Below are 23,096 nucleotides of genomic sequence, written 5' to 3' on the forward strand. Positions count from 1 at the left end.
TGATCACTGATCACCGGAACTTGCAGTATTTAAAGACAGCCAAGGCCCAATCGTCACGCCAGCTCCGATGGGCATTATTCTTTGCTGAGTTCGATTTCATGATAACCTACCGAACAGGTTGCAAGAACGGTAAAGCAGACGCCTTATCCCGAATAGGGATGGGAGAGGCAGAAGTGAACCCAGAACTAGTACCTATAATTTCCGAACAAAGGATTCTTGGCATGACTACTCTACAGACACTAGAGGACATTCAGGTGAAGATCCAGCAACTCTTTGATTCCACAGCCCTGCAGGACTGGGTAAAGAAAGGCCCGGACTACTCTGTCACCAATGACCTGCCTTATTACCTAGGGCGGCTGTTTCTGCCACACAAGGAACTACAAGAGCTAGTCATTTCCCATTATCATGACACCCTAATGGAGGGGCACCCAGGTATCGCAAAGACTGAAGCTAAAATTAAAAGACAATTCTGGTGGCCCACCTGGTGAAAGGATATTAAATCATTTGTAATGTCTTGTGGCATTTGCGCCCAAAACAAAAGTCAGAAGAAAAAAACAGCTGGACTCTTACAACCTTTAGACATTCCACCTACACCATGGCACACCTTATCGTTAGACTTTATTACGGATCTACCCCCATGCAATGGATTTAACACCATTCTAGTCATTGTGGATCTTTTTTCCAAGATGGCCCACTTTATTCCTTTAAAGGGATTACCTTCAGCTTCAATCCTGGCCAAGGAGTTCCTCGAAAACATTGTTTGCATACATGGATTTCCGTCCATATTGGTCTCTGACCGCAACAGTCAATTCATTTCACATTTTTGGAGGAAATGTTGTCAATTGGCACAAATCGATGTGAGGTTATCGACCAGTCACCACCCCCAAACCAGTGGTCAAATGGAGAGGACCAATCAGACTCTTAAACAATACCTGCGTTGTATGTTACATCAGACAGAGTAATTGGAAAGATATTATTTGGATTGCCGAATATGCATACAATAATTCAATGCATTCTGGAACTGGACGAAGCCCCTTTTATACCTTATATGGGCACTATCCTTGAACCTCAGACCTTGACTCACCCCAACACTTAGAAATGCCCGCAGTGGACCATCTGCACACTACGTTTACACAAGCCTTTAAGGAAGCAACTGCACATTTAAAACAAGCGAAAGAAAAATACAAGAAAAATGCTGATCGGCATAGAAGCGATAGTCCACAATACCAGATAGGGGACCAAGTATGGTGGGCCACAAAAAACATACCTCTAAAGGGAATACAGACCTTTAACCCCAGATATTTGGGACCTTACTCTATTAAGGCCATTATCAACCCAGTGGCCGTCAAGTTGGACTTACCTGCTAATATGCGAATTCACCCCGTTTTTCATGTGTCACTTTTGAAACCAGTGTACCCAGGGACAAGACTAACCAAGCCACCAGATCCCATCCTTATAGACGGGGAACCCGAATTTGAGGTCAAGAACATCCTGGACTCCAAGTTGGTGACGTCAAAGCTTTTTTATGTAATCAACTGGAAAGGTTACGGACCACAGGAAAGGTCATGGGAACCTAGTGACCACGTTCATGCACCCCGATTGGTGCAATAATTCCACCGAATTTTCCCAGATAAACCAAAACCATGGAGAAGAACGACTTTAGGTGGGGCCTTGGGACGGGGAGTGCTGTCATGATGCCTACCCCCGGGGAACCATATCAAGTCCAGCATCCCCAGAAGCAGGCATCAAGTTATTCCAAGCAAGCCCAACAACCCCTGCTAGGGGCCATTTGGGTGCAGTCCTGGCGTCTATGGCGCCAGGCTCATATGGAGAGTCAGTCCTGGACCCATAGGCGCCAGGCTATTAGATTAACACTTACCTGATGCAGACCATGCTGCAAGAGCTCCAAGCCAAAAGAGGCTTGAAAGGGACTACTTTACCTTGGGACTATTTTTTTACTCGGGTGGGGTCGGGGAGGAATACTTACTTGGGACTACTTTGGAGGCTATTTAAACCACACCTGAAGAGCAGCACACGCTTCGCGTGATTCTGCATCCAGCAGCATAACGCTCACCGTGCCTGCAAGTCTGCATCCAGTCTTCTGCCACGCCCGCCTCGAGTCTGGAGCTCCTAGAAAGAAGGAGAAAGAAGGAGAAAAGGTTAGAACAAGAGCAATACCTTTGATCCTTACCTGAATTCCCCATCCACCGCGCCTTCGAGCTGGAAGAAAGAAGTTATTTTATGCGTGTCGCCTTGCCTGCAGCAGCGCCGCGCTGAACTCACCGGCATTCGCAGCATCTTCTCTATCCACCGCATCTTTTAGCATGTTCCCCTCGCACTCCGGTATCTAAGGGAAACACAAGAACAGCAAGGTGAGCCAAGGGAATAAACAGAGGCAATATTAGTTACCCCCCATAGACTCATCTGATTTTACCACCGTGGGTACTATTCCTCTTCTCGGGTCGGCGCAACCTCCACCGCATCCTCGCCGTACCCTGGCCCCCAAGGGGAACAAAAGAACAGCAAGGTGAAACAAAGGGACAAACAAGGGGAAACCTCCTCACCACAACAGACTTACCTAATTTTACCACCGGAGGCATTATTCCCCGAGACTTCATACTTTCTCTCAGCACCTGAATAAGGGAGAAAGCAACAGGTTACATACTGACATTATTTTATCGAACTGTGTTGGATAATACAAATCCTTACCTGAATATTATCGGTTGCCACGAGGAACTCTTCGCTAGGGTCAACTGCAACCTGCAAGGAATCGGACAAGAGTGAAAGTCAGACATTTTAACTCTTACTAAATACTTACGGCGTCTTGCCGGAAATCTCAGAGTCAATATAGTTCTGCAACTCACCAAATCCTTCGAACCAGTGAAGCAACTGGTTATCTACGCGCCCCTGCGCTCAATGCAGGATGGAGAGCTCATCTTTCCAAACCATCAGGTGAGACTATAAGAGGGGACATCAAAGGTGATCAGTGGGGAGAACAGCGGGGGTGGGGGGCTTATGCTCAACTCCACGGGTGGTTAATTCCCTTTCTCCATTTGCAGAAGAATACTCCTACGGGCCAAGCAAACTAAGCTAGGTGGGCCAGTCCAGTCCGTCATCTCGGTACTACGCGTCACATTGGTGGAGACCGCAGCTGTCCAGTTCAGATCGACGCCCCTGTGGGAGCCAGGTGAGCGTAACACTAGTTAAACCACACCCGAGAAAGACAACACGATTTGTGTTACTTAGCAGCTTGCAACGTGACGCTCACCGTGTCCAGCTATTCCCTTGAACCTCGAAGAAGCAGAACCTGCAAGGAGACAAAAGGAACATCATTAGCAGCAGCATCTTACCTGCAGTCTTCATCTTTAAACACTTGCAGCTACTGAGAACAGCTTCCTCAAATCTGCATGCCTCCCGGACAGAACGACTTGAAAGAGGAAGATAGAGGCAACATTAAAGAAAGCAGTAGAGACATTTACAAATTACGAATTGCTCAAAAGGCTTACCCGGCTGGTCGCCTCTCGGCTGGCACCACTCCAGACATTCCACTCACGCTGAAGAACACGGCGACCTACAAGGAAGGAAAACACAGGTTAGCAAAGGGAAGACTTTGCAGCATTGCGCATAGAGTTTACCGCATCATAGCGCTCTTAATGCGCCATCATTTACCAGCGGGGCTCAACCAAGCCAGTTCGCTGCACTGAAGCTCCGCACACCTAAGGGAGAAAAATAGACAGCTTAAACAAAGAAAGGCATGCAGGATAGCAACAAAACTAAAGAACACAAATAAGACCTACCTGAACAATATCAAATGGGTCGGCTTCAGTGAAGTAACTGGACAGCACTCACTCATGAAAGACAACGCACCCCTGCAAAGAAGGCAGGACAGAGAGCACGCATAATCCTACCACAAGGTGAGGAGAGGGCACTAGAGGGACTGAAATCATACGGGGTGGAGGGAGGATACTTACCCCAGTCGGTCAGTCTTGAACACAGTCCTCCTGTATTTTCAGGCAGAACCTTCCCTGCAGACCACATCAGGGCAAAGCTGAGGAGCATATCAACGAGTAACCCGTCTGGGTGGCATCCCTGTGGATATCAGGTGAGCGTAACGCTTGCATGATATACTCACTGGTGAGTGTTTGCCTTTGAAAACCAGGGGGTACAGAATGTCTGACAATGTCAGAACCCACATATGGAATGCGGTCAACAAGATGCTTGATCTCGGCATTATAGAACCCTCTGATAGTCCATGGTCTAGCCCAGTTGTGCTTGTACCAAAGGCGGATCCAAGGAGTTGAGATTTTGCGTGGACTAGAGAGCTCTAAATGTAGTCACAAAGACCGATGCCCATCCTTTACCTAGGACAGATGAGCTGGTGGATAAACTTGGTGCAGCCAAGTACCTCAGCTCATTTGAACTAATCTCAGGCTATTGGCAAATAGCTCTGTCAGACCATGCCAAGGAGAAAACTGCATTCTCCACCCCAGCAGACCCCTACCAGCTTAAGGTAATGTCCTTTGGACTAAAGAATGTACCTGCTACATTTCAGAGGATGGTCAATCAAGTTCTGAATGGGACAGAGGACTTCTGCATGACATACTTGGGTGACATTGCAGTGTTCAGCCATACATGGAACGAACATATTGATCACCTAGGGGATGTTTTGCAGGCTCCTGAACAGGCCCATCTGACCATAAAGGCAAGTAAATGTCAAATTGGTCAGAGTCAAGTGGTCTACCTTGGACATGAGGTAGGAGGAGGTGAAATAAGGCCATTGCTTAGCAAAGTACAGGTTGTACAAAACTGGGCCACCCCTACCACTCAAACCCAAGTGAGAGCCTTCCTAGGTCTCACTGGGTACTACAGGAACTTCATAGAGAACTATGGGTCCATAGCTTCTCCATTGAATGTTATCTCCTCTCCAACATTTCCTAAGAAGGTCAGATGGAATGAGGAGTGCACTCCAGCCTTTGAAGGCCTGAAGAAAGCCTTTTGTCAAGCTCCAGTCCTAAGAGCTCCTGACTACCACCAACCCTTCATTGTACAAACTAATGCTTCAATGCAGGTATACGTGCAGTCCTTACTCAAATGGATGAGAAAGGTAGGGAACATCCCATTTATTTTATCAGCAGGAAGTTAAAGGATCCTGAGACAAGGTGCACAACAATAGAACACAAATATTTTGCTATTGTATGGGCACTGAAGAAGTTTAGACCATACTTGTATGGATCTACTTTTATTACTTCCACCAACCCTTGAGACGGCTGATGCAAATGAAAGGGGAAAACCCTAAACTACTAAGATGGTCAATCTGCCTGCAAGGGTTTGATTTTACCATTGAGCACAGAGCAGGAAGTCACCACCAAAATTCTGATGGTCTCTCTAGGCTATTTATAACCAACTAGAGGTATGAGATCCATTCAGGAGTGGATTAAATCCTCCTATCCCTTAGTCTGGGGGGAGGGCGAGAGTTAGGGAGAATTCTCATTTATGGCTAATTTCCCTTACCTAGTGAGTCCCTCAGCAGCTTTGCTGGATTTCCAGGATTTATTTTTTCCACCTGGTTATTTCCCACTCTTACATGCGTTTTGCCATGTGTATTTCTACTTTTTGTGTGATCTTGGGCTCTGGAGCCACACCACTCCATGAGCCCAACATCTTGGGTGTGTTACACAGCACCTTCAGTACAGTAACACAGGGTTGTCTCTAAGACTTCCCACTGACTCCATTTTTCTGGGTCCGACTACTGTCCCCCAGAAACGGGTAAAGTTGCCATTTACTTTATGTAGTCTTTTAACCTACAGACCCCGTACACCCCATCTTACATGGAGTATTGGAAAGGGTTAACTCGGACCCCTTTTTGTCTGTACCTCCTGGAGCCATGTTTCGCTCCCTTAACACTAAGACATGGCTGGTGTCAGTGGTATCTACCCTAACTTTTCTACCACGATTATACTATATAAACGTGGTACTGTTTTAGGCTATTGTATTAGCCTTGAACATAAACCCGCTTGACCAAATGCTTTTTCGTTTGGCTCCGGTCGGGTTTAATCACATTTCTTTTTGTTAATATCCTTCTTCTGTTTTACTTTGCGCGGCAAACCATGTTGCCTTCTTTGTTTGCCGTCCTTTGGCGGGCTTCTACGAAGAAGCCCTCCTTTGGCGTCTGGGTGTCTACGTGGGCTGAATGTGAGGGAGGGGTTTAGTAACCCCCTGCACAGGGTCTCCTTGGAGACCTAAGTCACACTTTGTGTCCATTGGCTGAGCTGGTTGTCCGGGCTGAACAACCTCCCTGCTGTGTGATTGACAGCCAGGCTGTGTGAGTGGGGGATTTTGGCATAAAAGGCAGGACTCATGAGCTGGAAGTCAGAGTCGCCACTGGAACTACTAGAACCGACGAGAAGCGGAGAAGAAGACGGCTGATGCAACTCCCGAGTCCCGGTGAAGCCCTGCTGCAGTCCTGAGCTATCTACCCTTCAATGACAGAGAAGATCCAGTCCGGAGTCTTCTTCCCTTGAGCCTGGTGGGATCAACCAGCTCACCTTTCTACAGCCAGAGAATCCTCTCCTGGGTCGAAATTGCTGCATGAAGCTTTAGTGGTCCGGATAGCCATCAGAAGGGCCCTCTCCTGTTTTAAAGGAGCGCACCTTTTATTCACTGTTGCTTTGCTGCTGCTGGCCTCATCCCTGGGTAGTGCAGATCGCTCCAGTCATCCTCCTTATTGTCCCCACGACTGAAGCTTCAGGAACTGTGAGTCTGCAGGAACTACCAGGAACAACTGCCGTGGCAACAGCTTTCTTCATTCAACTAAGTTTCTGTGTCCATTTGGACGTTCTCTACGTCCGACCTTGAGGAATCGGGGTGAACCCTTTTCCTTACCTAAGGCTTGTCCTTTCTTCCTTCCCTCTTATAAGCCTCCCTTTGACGATATCCAAGTACTCCTGGCAACGTTAATCTCGAATTGTTCTAATCGTGTGATCCTCGACAACAGAGCCCTGCTCCATTTGACACTCGCGCAGGCCTATTGACCTTATCTGTCTCTTAGACTACGCCCTGTGCTTCATGTGCCTTGACAAAAGTATTGCCTATGATTTTTATCCCCTTTGCCTTGGATTTTATTCAATGTGCTAAATGTGTTTTGACTGTGGTTACAATTCTCCCCGCGGGTATGCTTTTCTTTTGTAAGACCGAACGGTCATTGCTGTCAAAAAGTGAGCGCTTCTTAACCCCCGGTAACACCTTTTGTTTCACAACACTGGTCTGTCAAATTCTAATGTACTTACCTTGAATTGACCTGAACCAAAATGATTGGTTGTATGTAGTATATTTTAGAGTGTGCTTTTGTTTAATAGAAGTCAAGTGTTTTGTGAACAGATGGTTTAAAAACTTATATTTTTTAACCAGAAACCTTGAGTCAGTGTTTCCTTAAGTCACAGTAATTGTAGTCCTTTGTGTAAATCATATTACTGCTCATTTGCTCTTGAGATAAGTCTGGCTGCTCCGCTACTGCTACCACTATAACTGTGTAGTACGGGTGTGTACCAAAGGTGAAATTGTACCGCCACTTGTAGACTTAATTGTCTGTAGTGTTCCCTAAGGGTACTGCAGAGGATTCTGCTTAACAGCACCCAGTCCTGACTGGCTGGCTGACTGTCCTTTTAGGACAGCCTCTCTGCTGTTTGAGTGACAGCTAGCCTGTGCATGAATGGGAGAAACCTGCCTATAAGGCGAGGGTTTGGGGACTAGAGGCAGAGTCGACCACTCAGAAGAACAGCCTGACAAATAAAGCATGTACGAAGCTTGCTGTATCCTCCTGGACCTTTGAATTGCCCGGTGAAGCCCTGCTGCTGTGTTGAAACTCCTTTTTCTGACCGACAAGAGAAGCTCCGGAAGGGACTACTTCTTCCCTTGGGTTAGTGGGACCAACTACCCCTGAGACAAACTCAATTGGACCATCTTCCCCGACTGGCTGTACTTCTTTGCTGCTGCAGGAACCCAGTGGCAGGGGGCGAGAAATCCATGGTCGAGTGCGATGTCTGCAATCCGGCCAGAAGCTCCAGGAGTCTCCTAAGGACTGTCAAGGGGTTTGACCCATGTTGAATCAATAGACTGGGTAGATGTGGGGATGAGCTGTCGCCGCCCATTATTCTATCCCAGAACAAACTAAATCAACAGACTGGGTAGATGTGGGGATGAGCTGTCGCCGCCCACATTCACGCCAGAATCCAGGAGAACTGCGCAGTTTGCGCACACCAAAATGGTCACCTAATCTGCCACCCACCAGTGCAAAGAAAGGTGGTTATGTTCAAAATCCATTTTTATTGATGTCAAAAAGTTGCTAAAATCATGGGCACAAGACAACTCTAAAGATGCAACCTTCTTGTGGGGGGTTCCACATCACCACTCTACTGTAAGGATGCCATCAAAACAATGTTAAGCAAGGATCCTATACTATCAAGCAAAAGACCACTCTATTGAAATGCATTAATTCAAGATAGATCCCAAAAATGGGTGCAGTACCAGCTTTGTCCACAAACCGGCGCTAGCGGTCTAAACTCTGACAGTAGGACTGTATCTCAGGAGGGCAAGAGGATCCAGCCTAACTGGGACTTCAAATCCTGTTGGTTAATTAACATTCTTAACCACCTGCTGTTCCCAGAGACCATCTGATTCAATTAACAGGCCAAGAGGCTGGGAAACCTTCTCACTCCAGAGACCCACACAACAGCCCAGGATATCACATGACCCTGGTGATTGGGAAGGAGGGGTTTTCCCTTCAGCCTGCCGGACACCACACAATTGACTCTTTCCCTTGAATGGAGTATGTTAATTTTGGGTGTGGACTGTAAACAGAGCTCTGCCTGGGAGCAGGGACATGTGAGCTGACCCACCCAGCTTTGAGGGGCGGGCCAGACTTGAGTGTGGATTCCTATTGCAGCAAATATATGTTTAAGTTAAATGCTTCTAAAATATTGTATTAAGCTCACAAAAATTTGCAATTTGGAGAACCTTAATCCAAGCAATGTACCTACAATTCAAGACTTGATTCAACTTTGTACCATGCTCTGAGGCGAAACCCCGCTATTTATTGATATTACAGACACCGGGTTTATGCTAGAAACCTAGTAAATTACTGGAATGTGTGTAGAAGGAGGGTGTACATTGGTGTAATTTTTGATACAGATGTAAAATTGGTAAACCAATTAAAAAACGAAATTAAGTTGTCATTTTTAATGCAAGCCCCCAGGAAGATCAGAGTCAGACAAGCATGGACCATAAGGAATCTGTAATAGGTACATGTAATTTCAACAAATTGTGTATCTGGCAAATATGTATTTGGATCAGAAATACGTTTGTGTGCACATTGACAAGGGGAGTGTCTTTCTGTAAGCCATAAAGATGACACACAACCCAGCTCCCCAATCAAGGAAGAGAGGAGGAACTCGCCAATGATAAGTTGAGAGAGTTGGGCATGCAGAATTAGCCGACCCACCCACTTTCTAAACACATAAAAAGAGACTGCTGGGACAGTTAGAGACACTCAATTCCCATTTTCTGCGGAACACGCTGACGGACGAATTCACATCCCGAACTCCAGAGTCCTAGACTGACTCCAGCAAGACAGAGATCAGAACTTAGAACTCTGACTCCAGAACTCAAAGCAAAGGCCTAATCCACAATCTGAGTTCTGTTCAGCAGGCCTCAAAACCAACCAAACTATTCAACAGCCGGGCAAGCTGTTTGAATTTTTGCCAAGAACTTCTGCCAGAACCAGAGACCCAGAAGGAAGAATTATCCAGAGACCAGACCCAGATCAGATCGCTGTGCAGTGCCGCTAGCAGAGCTGACCCAGATCCAGTGAGCAGAACCAGGCAGAGACCGTCCTTGGCGAGGGAACCGCAGTCCAATCCTGACCCGATCCGTGACGAAGTCGCATTCCTGTCCAAAATCTAGTGTGAGTACCCAGCTAGCACTGTGCCAAAACCAGTCTCTTAGTTTAAAATAATCTAATCCAAACTATTTTAGCCTATTAGAACTGCCTCCTAGAATCTTGTCATTCTGTCATCCTTAAACCTGAAAACTGTCATCTGTCATTCTGAGCTTTAAAATTTCAAATCTGAAAAACTACCTTTACTAAATCGGCCCTATCTCTGGAACGAGCGAGTTTTAACTGTCATCTTAAAGCTAAGATTCTAAGCTTTCCAACAAACCTAAAACCGACTTGCTACCCCTTATGGTGCCTCCGTAATTGCGCTCGATGCACGCGACTAAATGTGCCCCGATTTGACATTTTGCTTAATTTCAGCCACGTGTCAAAATATTTGTCCTTGCTTTCCTTTGCAAAAATTTGTTTGCAACCTGACAATCATTCATAGAGCATTGCTAAAGTGATCCTGAACTAATACAAAGTAGCTGTCACCCACCCTGAACCTCTAGAGGGAATTAAAATAATTTTAGCATATTTTTCACTTCTTTGCATACCACCTTTAAAGTACTTTGCCTGTGTTTAAAATCATCCCTGTTGCTCTAAGCTTGCTAGGGGGGAACTGAATTATATTTGATTGCATTCCTGAGAACTGTGTGCTTTTCTTCCATCTCTTTACATTGTATAAGGGGGGGGGGGTTAATTGCTACCAGGGGGAAAAGTGATTGCATTGTTTTGGTTGAAATCATATCAAGTTTATTTTCTGTACTGCATTTTCATTCATCATTGTATTGTCCTTGAAGCCATAAAAGCATTCTCAGTTACTTTATCCTCTCTATATCAACTTCTAAGCCATTAAAAAAGTGTACCACTATAATATTATCCATTGTTGATCAACATCATATTCTCAAGTGTGATATCAAATATTAATTTACTATAAAAGTGTGATAGATATATATTGTTTAATTTTCAAATAAACCTTTTAATTTGCAAAACAAACCTACTTCTTGGCTCAGTGGGGTCAGGGGAATTCTAAGAGAGGGGTGTTATATAAGGGTTGTCATCCTGAGTAAACGAACTGGACATAAAAATATATCAATAAGGGCTTCCATCAGCATCCCAGACTAGGCATTGACTTAGCTGTAGTGTTGAATGAAGTCCTTACAGGACCCTCTAGAAGCAAGACGACTAGAGCTCGAGTCCCCGCACCAGAGTGCAGGACTCAAGGAGTGAAGGAAGCCCAACCGGTGTCCATATCTGCGGTGGTGCTGTTTACTGAGCGCTGAAACCCTGTAGTGCCGCTGATCTAAAAAGAGCCCGTAGCTGCTGCTGCTGCCCTCCAAAGTGCTGCCTCAGGAGTCCTCCAGACATCTTCCTTGTTCCTACGACTGAGGCCCAGGAACCTAGGATCTGCATCACTGCAACCAGACAGAAGCCAGCTGGACCACTCTTCTTCTAACCAAGAGTAATGTTCGGACTTGGGGTACTTACCTCAGTGTCTGTTACTTTGCTCTTCTCAGTTGAAAATTGCAATAGCTATTTTTCTAGAGCCGATTTCAGCTCTACCCCCTGAAGTGCAACAGCATGGGACCCTACAGTGATTTTTCTTCAACAAACTCTAACTTTGTGCAAGACTTTGTTATCTAAGAAGTGCCTTAGCTCCATAGACTGTGCTCCAATTGACTTTGGCTGTCCTGTCTCCCTGCAGACTCTTTTAGTCCATTTGACTTTGATATGTACTGTCACTCAGAGGTGATAACTTGGCTTTAAACTATTATTGCTGGGAAAGGTTTTTGTCTAGACTTCATTGGAAGATTTAAGTGCTCACACGCTCTCAGAACCTGTTTAACCTTGTTCCTTCCCTTAACCTGTCCTATCTGCAAACCGCAGAATCCACAACATGTACTAGTGATGTACAAATGCCATCACTGTCCTAGTTTGTGAAGTCACCTCAGGGTGTAGGAAGCGTGCAAAAAGCATCTCTAAAGAGTATCTACTAGCTTTGTGTTGATTCTGGAAAAATTGTTTAAAGTATATTTGATTGTTATATACATTGCCCTTTTTAAAGAATGCTTATTTAAAAACTACTGTTAAATAAATAGCTATTTTAACTAAAACCTTGAGTGTGTTATTTGAATACTTGTATTTGCGAATTTCTTTGCTACAGCTCTACAGCTCACATTTACACCTCTTGAGATAAGCCTGGCTGCTCAGTCACACTACCCACTTGTGTAGCACAGGCTTTTACCAAAAGGTGGGTTACCTAATACCAAGAGGACAAGGGTTGTGTAGTCTCCCACAGGGATACTACATCAATTCTTGCCTAACAATCACACACAACCATGACCCCTCCATTCATGATGGCAAGTGCCTGTAACAATCGAGGTAAAGTGGATTGCGAGACACCCACCCTATGAAATAGGTGCTGTTGTCCTACCAGCACTCACCTGGCTGCCCATTAATGATCAAAGATATCGTCCCCTGGGGATAATGGACCCGTGTTGATGGCATTAGCCACTGCAGCGAGAACTGCATACACAAGCCTTCTGCATTAACCTCTATTGATTTGTCCAAAGATGCCTCCTCACGATGGGCCAGGTGGCTGGAACATTTTAATAACTACTTCAAAGCAGTGAGGGAAACTAATCTGGGCATGAAGAGCTCCCTACTGCACCACATCGAAGGTGATGATGACCACCACCTGTTCACCTCGCTACCAACACTGGCGATGTAGATGATTATGATGACCACCTGTCTGCACATTTCCAGCCACAAATAAATCCAGATTATGAAAGATTTATCCTTTGCCAATCCACCGAGAAACCTGGGGAATAATTTGATACATTTGACACCATAATTTGCCATCTTGCCAACTCAGGCAAACTGGTTGATTCCAATTATGAGATCTGCGCACAGTTAGCTCATCATGCTCCGTGATACACGCATCTCACTCCAGAAGATTCTGAAAATGGCACGTAACCATGATCTGGCTGTCCCCTGTGCCAGAATCTTGGATATGTTGTCTGACAGGCAAGTGGTGGGGTGCGCACATGTGGTGGACTCGGCACGAGTCATGAAGCAAAAGAGGAGTCACACACATCCAAATGGCACCCATCCGAAGGTGCCTGCAGATCACTCCCGAGAAGAGTAGAAGTTAAATTTGTTTGCATCACCAGGAGAGCATCTTGTATGACCGCTCCAAAGTATTTGCCTGACCTCCTGTGCAAATACATCCAAAGGATGTCTGACAGTAAACTTGCCCACAGAACCTTCAAACCTATGAGGTTTGGGGAAAGGATTCTGGAGCAGCAGGGTCTAAAATGTGGAACGCGACCCCCATAGGAACAGAGACTGCAACCAGGCCACCTGAAATTCTGGAAAGGAGTAAAAGGCCTCCTCTTTAGAAAAGAATTTCCAAAAGGCAGCTACCAATTGTCAGGAACAGTCCAATCTGTTACCAGGAACTGGCACCTACTTGATTGTGAAATATTAGGTCTACCAGGTGGGGAGTTTGCTGCTCTGCACATGAACGCTCTTCCAGGTGATCCATCCCAGCCAGTCCTTTGTTCCCCTTTACCCCAAACGTTTCTTTATGGACATGGAAGTATCTTTATAGCAGTGTCACTTTCTAAAACACTAAATAAACAAGCAAATAAATAAATAAATGAAATGTCCCAGTCTTGTGTTAGGTGGACTGGCAGTGCCAGAGTTTCTTTCTGGTATACAAATACCCACGAGTAGCAGTCCCAAATGCGAGCCAGACCTGGGCCGACTTGGCCAAAGTGAAAAAGATACTAACCTGCTCCTTCTTTTGGGTCTTCACACCTATATCCACAGACAAAGCAGCACTTCTGGCATTTTGGGCAGTCATGATCGGTTTTGCACTGTGGCGGGAATATCTGGATACAGTCATATAGGTCTGGACAGGTTCCATATTTCTCTGTAACAAAAAAAATCCATATTTTAAAATATTTTTATTTTGAAAATTAACAGCTTTAAAACAACAGCCTATCCATTGAAATGCTTGTCATTATACAATCGCAAAACAAAACCGTCCGTCGATACTGACATAATATAATAATGTAATACATGTGTCCTTTTTATAACCTTAACACAATTACTGCTTCTTGATTCCACCAATGAAGAGGCCAATGTCGCAAACGTCAGAATGTGTTTAGTTAGGCTGCTGGGCATTTATTAACCACACTTCTTCCATTTGAAGCTGGTGGTATTTCCTCTAGAAATGGAGGAATTACCGCGGGCCTGTTTACCACCTGTGGTAATTCCTCCAGTCCTCAGTGGAGTACCTTGGGACATAATTATGAGGAACAATAATACATCGTAAAATAGAGATTCTTACTCAGACTACGGCTGCAGTGTCAGTAAATGAGTTAATGGAATTTGTGTAACTTGTAATAAGGTGGACAAGAATAGATTATGTCCTGACCTTGAAGGGGTTCACAAAGAGCTTCTTCATTTCAGACATTGATAATATGGTGAGTTTCCACCTTGCACCAGTCATCTTTCCACTGCATTGAATTACACACCTGACATCTTTTATATATAGATTCATAGAAAACTGAAGAAACAAGGGCAGTCAGTTAATGGCATTAAGAGCTTTCGTGTACTAGACTTGACCAAAACTAAAATACGAGCTCAAAGATCTTGAAGACTTAAAAGTGCTGTGTACAGGATTACCGCATGGAAATTACCACCAAATACAGACATGATAAAAAGCAAATGCAGAGATTGGATCAGGAATTTGGAATCTGAATCCAGTTCAACGAGATCCACTTTTGAGTCACACAAACACCTCAATGACAAACCTTCAGCCAGAGTCAGCTACCTGCAATCAGTGCTCCCAATTGCTCCATTATTAACATTGTTTCCAAACATGCACTCTTCACTGCATACTTTCCTCTGACATACACGACCTCTAAGTCTAGCACTTTGGAAGTTGCCTTTGATATTTGGTGGGATGGATGTTCCTAAATGTAAGAAACGCATCTCAGCGTTCGTGGCTGGCCACAGCTATACAATGATTCATGATGTTACTGTTAAGGCAGACCATCATAGAATTCCGATTTGGAACCTAAAGCATGGATTACTACAGAGGACCACCTAGAACAGTGAAGGGCCTGCTCAATGACTTCTTACAGGATTTCTAAATGGAGGTCTCCTCGAAATTGGAGATAGACAAAACTTCTTTACCAAATCCCCAGTTGGGTCAACCATGCAATGAATGAAGGTCCATGAAAAGATGGTAGTTTGACAAGCCTTACTATCATTAAAAGTCCTGTGCTTCAAAAAGTGGTGATAGTGGTTTCTAATCAGGTGAGCCTGTCGGTCAACAGGTGGACTAAGTGAATCTATGACATCCATATGACAATGCATTACTTACCGTAAAAGCATTTCTGATTGTTGTATCTGCTTAGATTCACATGCTGTGCATAGGTCCGACATCCAGTGGTCACTGCGGAGTATTGCATTTTGTTTTTCGTAGTCGAAAAGGGGACGTCGACAAGGCGTGTCTGTAACACTATCCCTATAGTGACGTGCGTTGTACCCACAATCCCTCACGCGTCGAGGTCCCTCTGTGTATTTTTCTGCCCTGAGGGAGACTTCTAGACGTGAGTGAGTACAGAAAAGAGAGAAATATAGTAGAGGATGTCTATGTTCCTTCCATCTGAGCGGGGAGGAAGGACGGGCGCATGTGAATCTAAGCAGATACAACCATCAGAAATGCTTTTACGGTAAGTAATGCATTGTCTTCTGATGTTTGTTAATCTGCTTAGAATCACATGCTGTGCATAGACTAGCGAGCAGTACCCGGAGTTGGCGGTGGGTTATGAGAAGGAAAAGTAGAGAAAAGATGTCTTAATACTCTCTGTCCCACCTGGGAGTCAGATCTAGAGTGTGCATCTAGACAGTAGTGTTTTGTAAAGGTGTGCACAGAACTCCAGGTAGCCGCTTTGCAGATGGACTCAAGGGGAACATTTGCAATGAATGCTATGGAAGCCCCAGTGCCTCGAGTGGAATGTGCTCTTGGCTTGAAGGGTAGTTCTCTCTTAGCAAGAGTGTAACAGAGAGTGATGCATTGTACAATCCATCTAGATATAGTGGACTTAGAGACTGCATCTCCTTCTCTTCCTGCTGCCACCGAGACAAAGAACTGATTAGTCTTTCTCAGTGATCTGGTTCTTTCCATGTAGAACATGACAGCTCTGCGTACATCTAGTGTATGCAGACTTTTTTCTCCCAAGCTGGAAGGGTTTTGAAAGAACATTGGTAGTTCTATAGATTGGTTTACATGAAATTTTGAGATGAATTTTGGTGCAAACCTTTGGTGTGTGCGAAGAACCACCTTATCCTTGTGAACTGATACGAAGGGGTCTAGTACAGAAAGAGCCTGTAGTTCACTTACTCTCCTAATGGAGGTGATAGCTATTAGGAAAGCAGTCTTAAGAGTGAGGTATTTAAGAGTTGCCTTGTACATGGGTTCGAAAGGAGTGCCCATGAGTCTAGAAAGTACCACGTTTAAGTCCCATCCGGGAGCTGGGTTAGCTATCGGGGGGTGTATTCTCTTTACCCCTTCCATAAAGGCCTTGATAACTGGTATCTTCCACCACGACACTTTAAGTTGGGAAGTGGTGTATACAGAAAGTGCCGCTAGGTGGACATTAATGGAATTAAACACTAGACCTGAATCCAGTAAATGGGTCAAGTACAGAATAATGTTAGTGGCAGAGCAGTCAACCGGGTTGATGTTCTTACTTCTACACCAGATGACAAATCTTTTCCACTTGCTAGAATAGCAGTGGCGAGTATTAGGTTTTCTGGCTTCCCTGAGGATGTCCATACATCTCTGAGGGAGATGTAAATGTCCAAATTCTATGATCTCAGGAGCCAGGCTGCTAAGTTCATGGTCTGAGGGCATGGATGCAGTGTCCTGCTCTTGTCTTGTGACAGCATGTTGTACGGGCAGGGAAGTTTCATTGGGGGAGATAGGGACATCTCCATCAAGTGAGCGAACCATGGCTGCCGGGCCCACATTGGGGCTACTAGTATCATGGTAACCTGCTCTTGGTGCATCTTGTGCACCACTTTGTTGAGGAGGGGAGTCGGGGGAAAGGCGTAAACAAATTTCCCTGACCATTGAATCAACAGACCGTTCCCCTTGGACTGGTTCAGGGGGTACCTGGAGGCGTAACTTTGGCATTGTGAGTTCTCCAGGGTTGCGAACAGGTCTATTTCCGGGAAACCCCATTGCGTGAAGACGTCTAAGACGATGTTTTCGTGTAATTGCCATTCGTACTCTTTGGGTAGGGGGAAGTCTCTGCTGAGTTTGTCTGCTAGCAGATTGAGTTCCCCTGGTACATGTTGTGATAGTAGGAACATGTTGTGTTTGAGAGCCCACTTCCATATATTCTGGGACAGCTTGGACAGTCCTGGAGAGTGAGTGCCCCCTTGCTTGTTGAGATAGTGCATGGCTGTGGTGCTGTCTGTGAGGACCATCACTGTCTTTCCTTGTAAGTGTTCCTGAAAGGCTTTCAGTGCTTTGAACACTGCTAATAGTTCCAGCAGGTTTATATGCTTGGATGCTAAGCTCGGAGTCCACACTCCGTGAGCAGTCTGATGGGATAGGTGAGCCCCCCATACTGTAAGGGATGCGTCTGTGGTTAGAGTGGCTTCCACTGCGGGTGTGGCAAAAGTTTTCCCTAATAACAGGTTTTCTTTTGTCCACCACCGCAGCGAGAGAACCAAGGCCTGCGAGACCACCACCAGATCGTCCCATTGTCCGCTGGCCTGACACCACTGGCTGTAGAGCCACTCTTGCATTGGGCGCATGCGCAGGCGCGCGTGAGGTACCAAATAAATACATGACGCCATCATCCCTACCAAGCACATTGCTTTGCGTACCGTCACCTCTCGACCTGCCACATATTGGGGGATCTGAAACAGCATGTTTTGGACCCTCTCGTTGGAGAGGAAGACGAGGCCGTCCTTTGATCGAATTAGAGCCCCTAGGAATTGTTTGATTTGGCTGGGGTCTAAGCTGGACTTCTTTTCGTTGATGGAGAAGCCCAGTTGGGACAAAAGGTCTACGGTCCTTTGGGTATTGCAGAAGCATGTTTCGTAAGAATCCCCTGTTATGAGCCAGTCGTCGAGGTACGGGTAAACCGGGATGGATAATCTGCGCAGGTGGGCCGCTGCCACTGCCAGTACTTTCGTAAATACCCTTGGTGCAGATGCTATCCCAAAGGGTAGTACTCTGAACTGATAGTGTTTGGTCTCTATCTTGAACCTGAGGTATTTTCTGTGCGCTGGCAACATTAAAATATGAAAGTATGCATCTTTCATGTCTAGTGTTGTCATGTAATCCCCCTGTGATAACAGTGGGATTACTTCCTGCAAGGTCACCATACGAAACTTTTGGGGTTTGACAAAGTTGTTCGCTGGGCGCAGATCTAATACAGGGCGCATGGTTAAGTCCTTTTTGGGTACAAGGAAGTACACTGAATAAATATCTTCTGTTACCTGAGATAGGGGGACAGCCTCTATAGCTTCTTTTTTCAGTAGCTCTTCTACTTCTTGAAGAAGAATAGTGAGGTGTTCCGGTGTCATGCGTCGGTTCCGTGGGGGTCTGTATTTCGGGGAACCGTTGAATTCGATGCAGTATCCGTGGGCTATGGTGGATAATACCCAGCGGTCTGACGTTATTCCCTCCCATGCTGAAAGGAACGATGTTAGCCGGCCCCCGACCGGTGATGCATGGGAGGGGACCCGAATCTTTGGGTCATTTGTTGGTATTGGGCGTGGGGCCTTTTGGACTGGAGCCGCGCCCTCTTCCTTTGCCACAACGTTGGCCTCTTTGACTGAACTGGGTGCTTTGGTTAGAGGGCCAGTTGGTAGCAGAGTAAAATTGTTGTTGGCTTTGCTGCTGGCGTTGGCCACGAAAGGAGCGTCTATTGCCATAGCTGGGTCTGTTAGGTGGCCTAGAAATTTGGTCAAGAGTCTTGATGGTATCAAACTCCTTCTTCGCATGTTCTAGGGCCTCATCAACTGCTTTCCCAAACAGATGTGTTTGCTCTATGGGCTTATTTATTAGGGAAGCCTGAGTTTCTGGCTTAAATCCTGAATTGCGCAGCCAGACATGGCGTTTGAGAAGTATTCCCTGAACCTGGGAGCGGCCAGCTGTCTCTGCGGCATTTAAGGAGTTCTTTACGATGCCCTGGTTTACAAGAGTTCCCTCTGATATAGTAGCCAACAGGCGTGAACGCACGGGTTCTGGTGCGTCCTCTGCTTCGCTGCGCAGCTTGCTCCACTGTGCATCTGCGTAGCTAGCTAGTAGGGAATTGATATTCGCGATCCTGGTTGAGAAGGCGGCGGAGGTCGTTATTCTCTTCCCAAGTGCATAGAGCTTCTTGCCCTCTTTGTCAGGTGGTGCTTCACTAGTAGATAGTGGTACCCCCGCTCTCTTTCTTGTGTTAGTCACTACGAGAGAGTCCGGAATAGAATGTCCCCTGATGTACAAAGGGTCAGAAGACGAAGGGCTGAAGAGCTTTTCTATCCGAGGGTTGACCCCTCTGACTAAGGCCGGATTGGAAAGGGAAGGAGTTATTCTTCTCTTTATAGAAGCCAGGAGCGGAATGGACTGGCTGACCGGGGCTTTTTCTTTAATAACTTTTTCTACAAAGTCTATGGCCGGAAGAGTCTCCCCTGTGTCTATTTCAAAATGCGCTGCTGCCTCGCGCAATAGTGCATTAAGTGAAGGCTGGTCATCTATGGGGGAGGTGTTCCCAATAGGTGAGTCCTTGGGAGGAGAAGGATGAAAGACATCAGGGTCTGAGTGCACTGATGGGGAGTGCCAGGGCTGTGAGGTAGCTGTATCTTCTTCAAAAGCTCCTGCGCTAGTGTAAGGGTCTTCCTCAAACCTCTCCTCCTCAAGTTCTTCCTCTCCACCTAACCACTCCTCATCTTCCTGGAGGTATTGCTCCTCTTCAGTGAGGTCATATGCATCTGTAGAAGGGGGAAACAGCCTAGGAATCTTGACCCTAGGGTCATCCTGGGTCCATTCTCTTGGTCTTTTGGGTGTGGGTGGGTTTTGGCTACCCAAAAACCTCTCCATCTTTTCCATACAAGAATGGAGTCTTTCCAGGGTCTCATGGGGAACCCCTGAATAGTCTAGAGGGGGGAAATCAGTGTTTTCAACTTCAAAACGCTTCGAACGCTCCCACAACGTCGAAGAAAGGTTTCCGTCGCCCTCAGAAAAGCCCTCCGGTAGTTCAGAAGTGCCTTTAGATGGATGGGGCAGTTCCTGGCTACTCTTGTGCTTTTTCGGCGTTTCTATTTCCTTGGGTGCGGTATTCAACGTCTGTTTCGTCGTCCGCTTACGTTTGTCCTCGGAAACAATTCTCGCCAGACTCTCGACGACGAGTTCGTCAGTCGAGGGTTCTGGAGTCGGCGTTGCCTGCGTTGCGCGTTGTTTTTCGACGGCCGCTCTATGGAGCGTTACGTCGGATGTTTTTGGGGTAGCGCCCGTATTAGATGAAAGCCCAATCGCTGGTCGCGGCTGCGTTTGCGGGTGGGGCTTGAGACCCTTGCGGTCTGAGGTCGACGCCGGAGTGCCCTGCGTCCCTTTCGGCGCTGGTGGATCCTTCGTCCTGGACGAAGAAGAGCCGTGGGTTGTGTGCTTAGGCCTATGGGGTCTGTGTGCGTCCTTGTCGCCGGGGTGTTCATCCCCATAAGCAGGGCGTGAGCCGAGCCCGTCGGGGCCGTGGATGGACGTCGAGGAGCGCGAGCGCTCCTTCTGGGTGTTAATGACTTCCGTAACGGACGTCGAGTTATCACCCTCCTCGTCACTTTCTGTAACAGCGGCGGCGGGTGAGGAAACTGACTTCGACATAGCGTAGTCCGCCCACCTCTTAACTTTCCGTTCTTTAAGAGTTGTTGGTTTCAAGAGCTTACAGGCCGCGCAGCTGTCCTCTTTATGATCGAGGGGCAAGCAACGATTACAGAGCTTGTGTTTGTCCTTCCAAGTGTATTTGCCCCTACAGTGTGGGCAAAACTTAAAAGGTGTCCTCTCCATAGCTGAGGCAATAAAAACTGGTGATAACAACCCCAAGGGAAAGAAAGGGGAGAAAGAAAGACATTCTCGACGAGAAGGTAAAAGTTCGACACCCCCACTCTCCCTACTGTATGTTGGCCGGCGAGGCCTGGCCACGTGTTCGGCAGCGCCGAAGGATCTCCTCCGTCGAAAACTTGCTCGGCGGAGAAACAGCTTCACAGCTAACGTCGAGGGGAGGGATCTTTTAACAATAAGTATATATTAAGGACTGAGGTCCGTAGTAATTGTTTAGCAATGTCTCTCTAGGAGCTCCGCATAAGGCGACCATAAGCTGGGCGGAAAAAAACAATCTGAGGGACCTCGACGCGTGAGGGATTGTGGGTACAACGCACGTCACTATAGGGATAGTGTTACAGACACGCCTTGTCGACGTCCCCTTTTCGACTACGAAAAACAAAATGCAATACTCCGCAGTGACCACTGGATGTCGGACCTATGCACAGCATGTAATTCTAAGCAGATTAACAAACATCAGAAATAGATGTCACATATACACAATTTCTGCTGTGCAGCTCCTATTGAAACGTCAGCAGTTGATAGACAGCATTGCCACCTTTAATTAAAAGTCAATGTCATCAAAGAAAGACATGCTAAAAACAACCTGTATGTACTTTCCTTTACATGCCTACTGGCCTTAGGAAAATCAGATGAATAATTTACAGTTGTCAATTGACACAACTGACTTTAGTAGCACCAAAGGTACTACTCGGAGAGAGTATAACATACATCTAAATAATGTATAATCGTACAATTCCTTGGAACCGGCACCTTCCAGCACTCTTTGGCCGTGATGCACGGCATTGGCACAGCCCACATTCTGCGCAGTGCTGGGCCAGGTGCTTGAAGCCTTGCGGCGTCAAGTGCAATGCCATATCTCAGTGCCTACCACCCCACCCCAGGTCAATGTCATGAAGGCATAGTTCTATGCCATTGCCAAAATGCCAAATGTGATCGATGCCCTGAACTATACCCATGTTGCACTGTGGCCCTCCAGGCCCACGAAGCAGCGTGATGGTACCGCAAGCACTACCCCTCCCTGAATGTGCAGGTGACCTGGTACCCCAACCTGTACACACCCACTGCTGTGTCAGCTACTGTGGTTCCTCCCACAATGCCATGGTCCTGTGGAACAGCACACTGTCAGGATACATGGAGAGGCACAGAGGACAACAGACCTGGATAGGGGGTGAGTGGAAATGCCAGCACACATGCGCTGTGAAATGCCAGCACACATGCGCTGTGAAGAACATGCCAAAATGGGGGGCGGGGATGCAAAGGACTACACAGAGGGTGGCATGACAAGTGAATGCGAAATCCGTACTTGACCATCTCCCACACCAACGTCACAGTACAGGCCAGGGAGTATGCACATGTCGTACTTACCTGAATGGAGAATCTGATGTACACATACACAAGCTACTATAAACACCAACATGACTACAGGTACCACAATGCAACATGCCCTTACCAAGCATTGCTGACAAATGGCCACATCACCTCACAAAACAACAACCCTGTCAGTACCACAGCCATGTACCCATGTGCGCGGTGCCCACAATGGCAAGCCTGCTGCCCCAGATGATCAGGGAGTGCCCATGGGAAATCCAGAGTGCATGTGAAGCGGAATCAATGCATGACACAAGTGACACTGCATGTATAGTCATAGAATAGACACCTGCTGTGAAATGAAGGTCCATTTGCAGGCACAAGTAGTCCATTGACCTGCTAGTGTGCATGTTCACCCCCACACCTTACACCATGACTAATGCCTGTGCCTCCCCCCATGCAGGTAACTTCCGGATTCCCACAACTGACCTGGGTAATGACCCCTGTGCGTGATCCACAAACACTGCAGGATAATGCCTACAACCACGCTCACAGCAGGACCTGTGTGTGCAACGTGTGTGCCTTTCGGCCACCTGAAGCCAGGTCTTCGCTGCCTCGACCGTACCAGTGGAGCCCTGATGTACGCTCCAGAGAAAGTGGGGAAAATTGTGCATGAGTAGGCCATGCTGCACAATATCTGCCTAAAGAGAAATA

General features: G+C 46.5%; 1 protein-coding gene across 1 annotated transcript in view; it reads right to left on the reverse strand.

Annotated features, from left to right (window-relative positions):
* The window catches only part of LOC138452784 (WAP four-disulfide core domain protein 3-like), a 238,655-nt gene that overhangs the window by 74,615 nt on the left and 140,944 nt on the right, over window positions 1-23,096 (reverse strand). The window contains exon 5 of the mRNA XM_069605125.1: window positions 13,728-13,868. Within this exon, the coding sequence (XP_069461226.1) occupies window positions 13,728-13,868 (141 nt within the window). The remainder of the gene's footprint in view (window positions 1-13,727; window positions 13,869-23,096) is intronic.

This window comes from Ambystoma mexicanum, chromosome 4p (assembly GCF_040938575.1).
Source record: "Ambystoma mexicanum isolate Mex_15411 chromosome 4p, UKY_AmexF1_1, whole genome shotgun sequence".
Taxonomy (NCBI): domain Eukaryota; kingdom Metazoa; phylum Chordata; class Amphibia; order Caudata; family Ambystomatidae; genus Ambystoma; species Ambystoma mexicanum.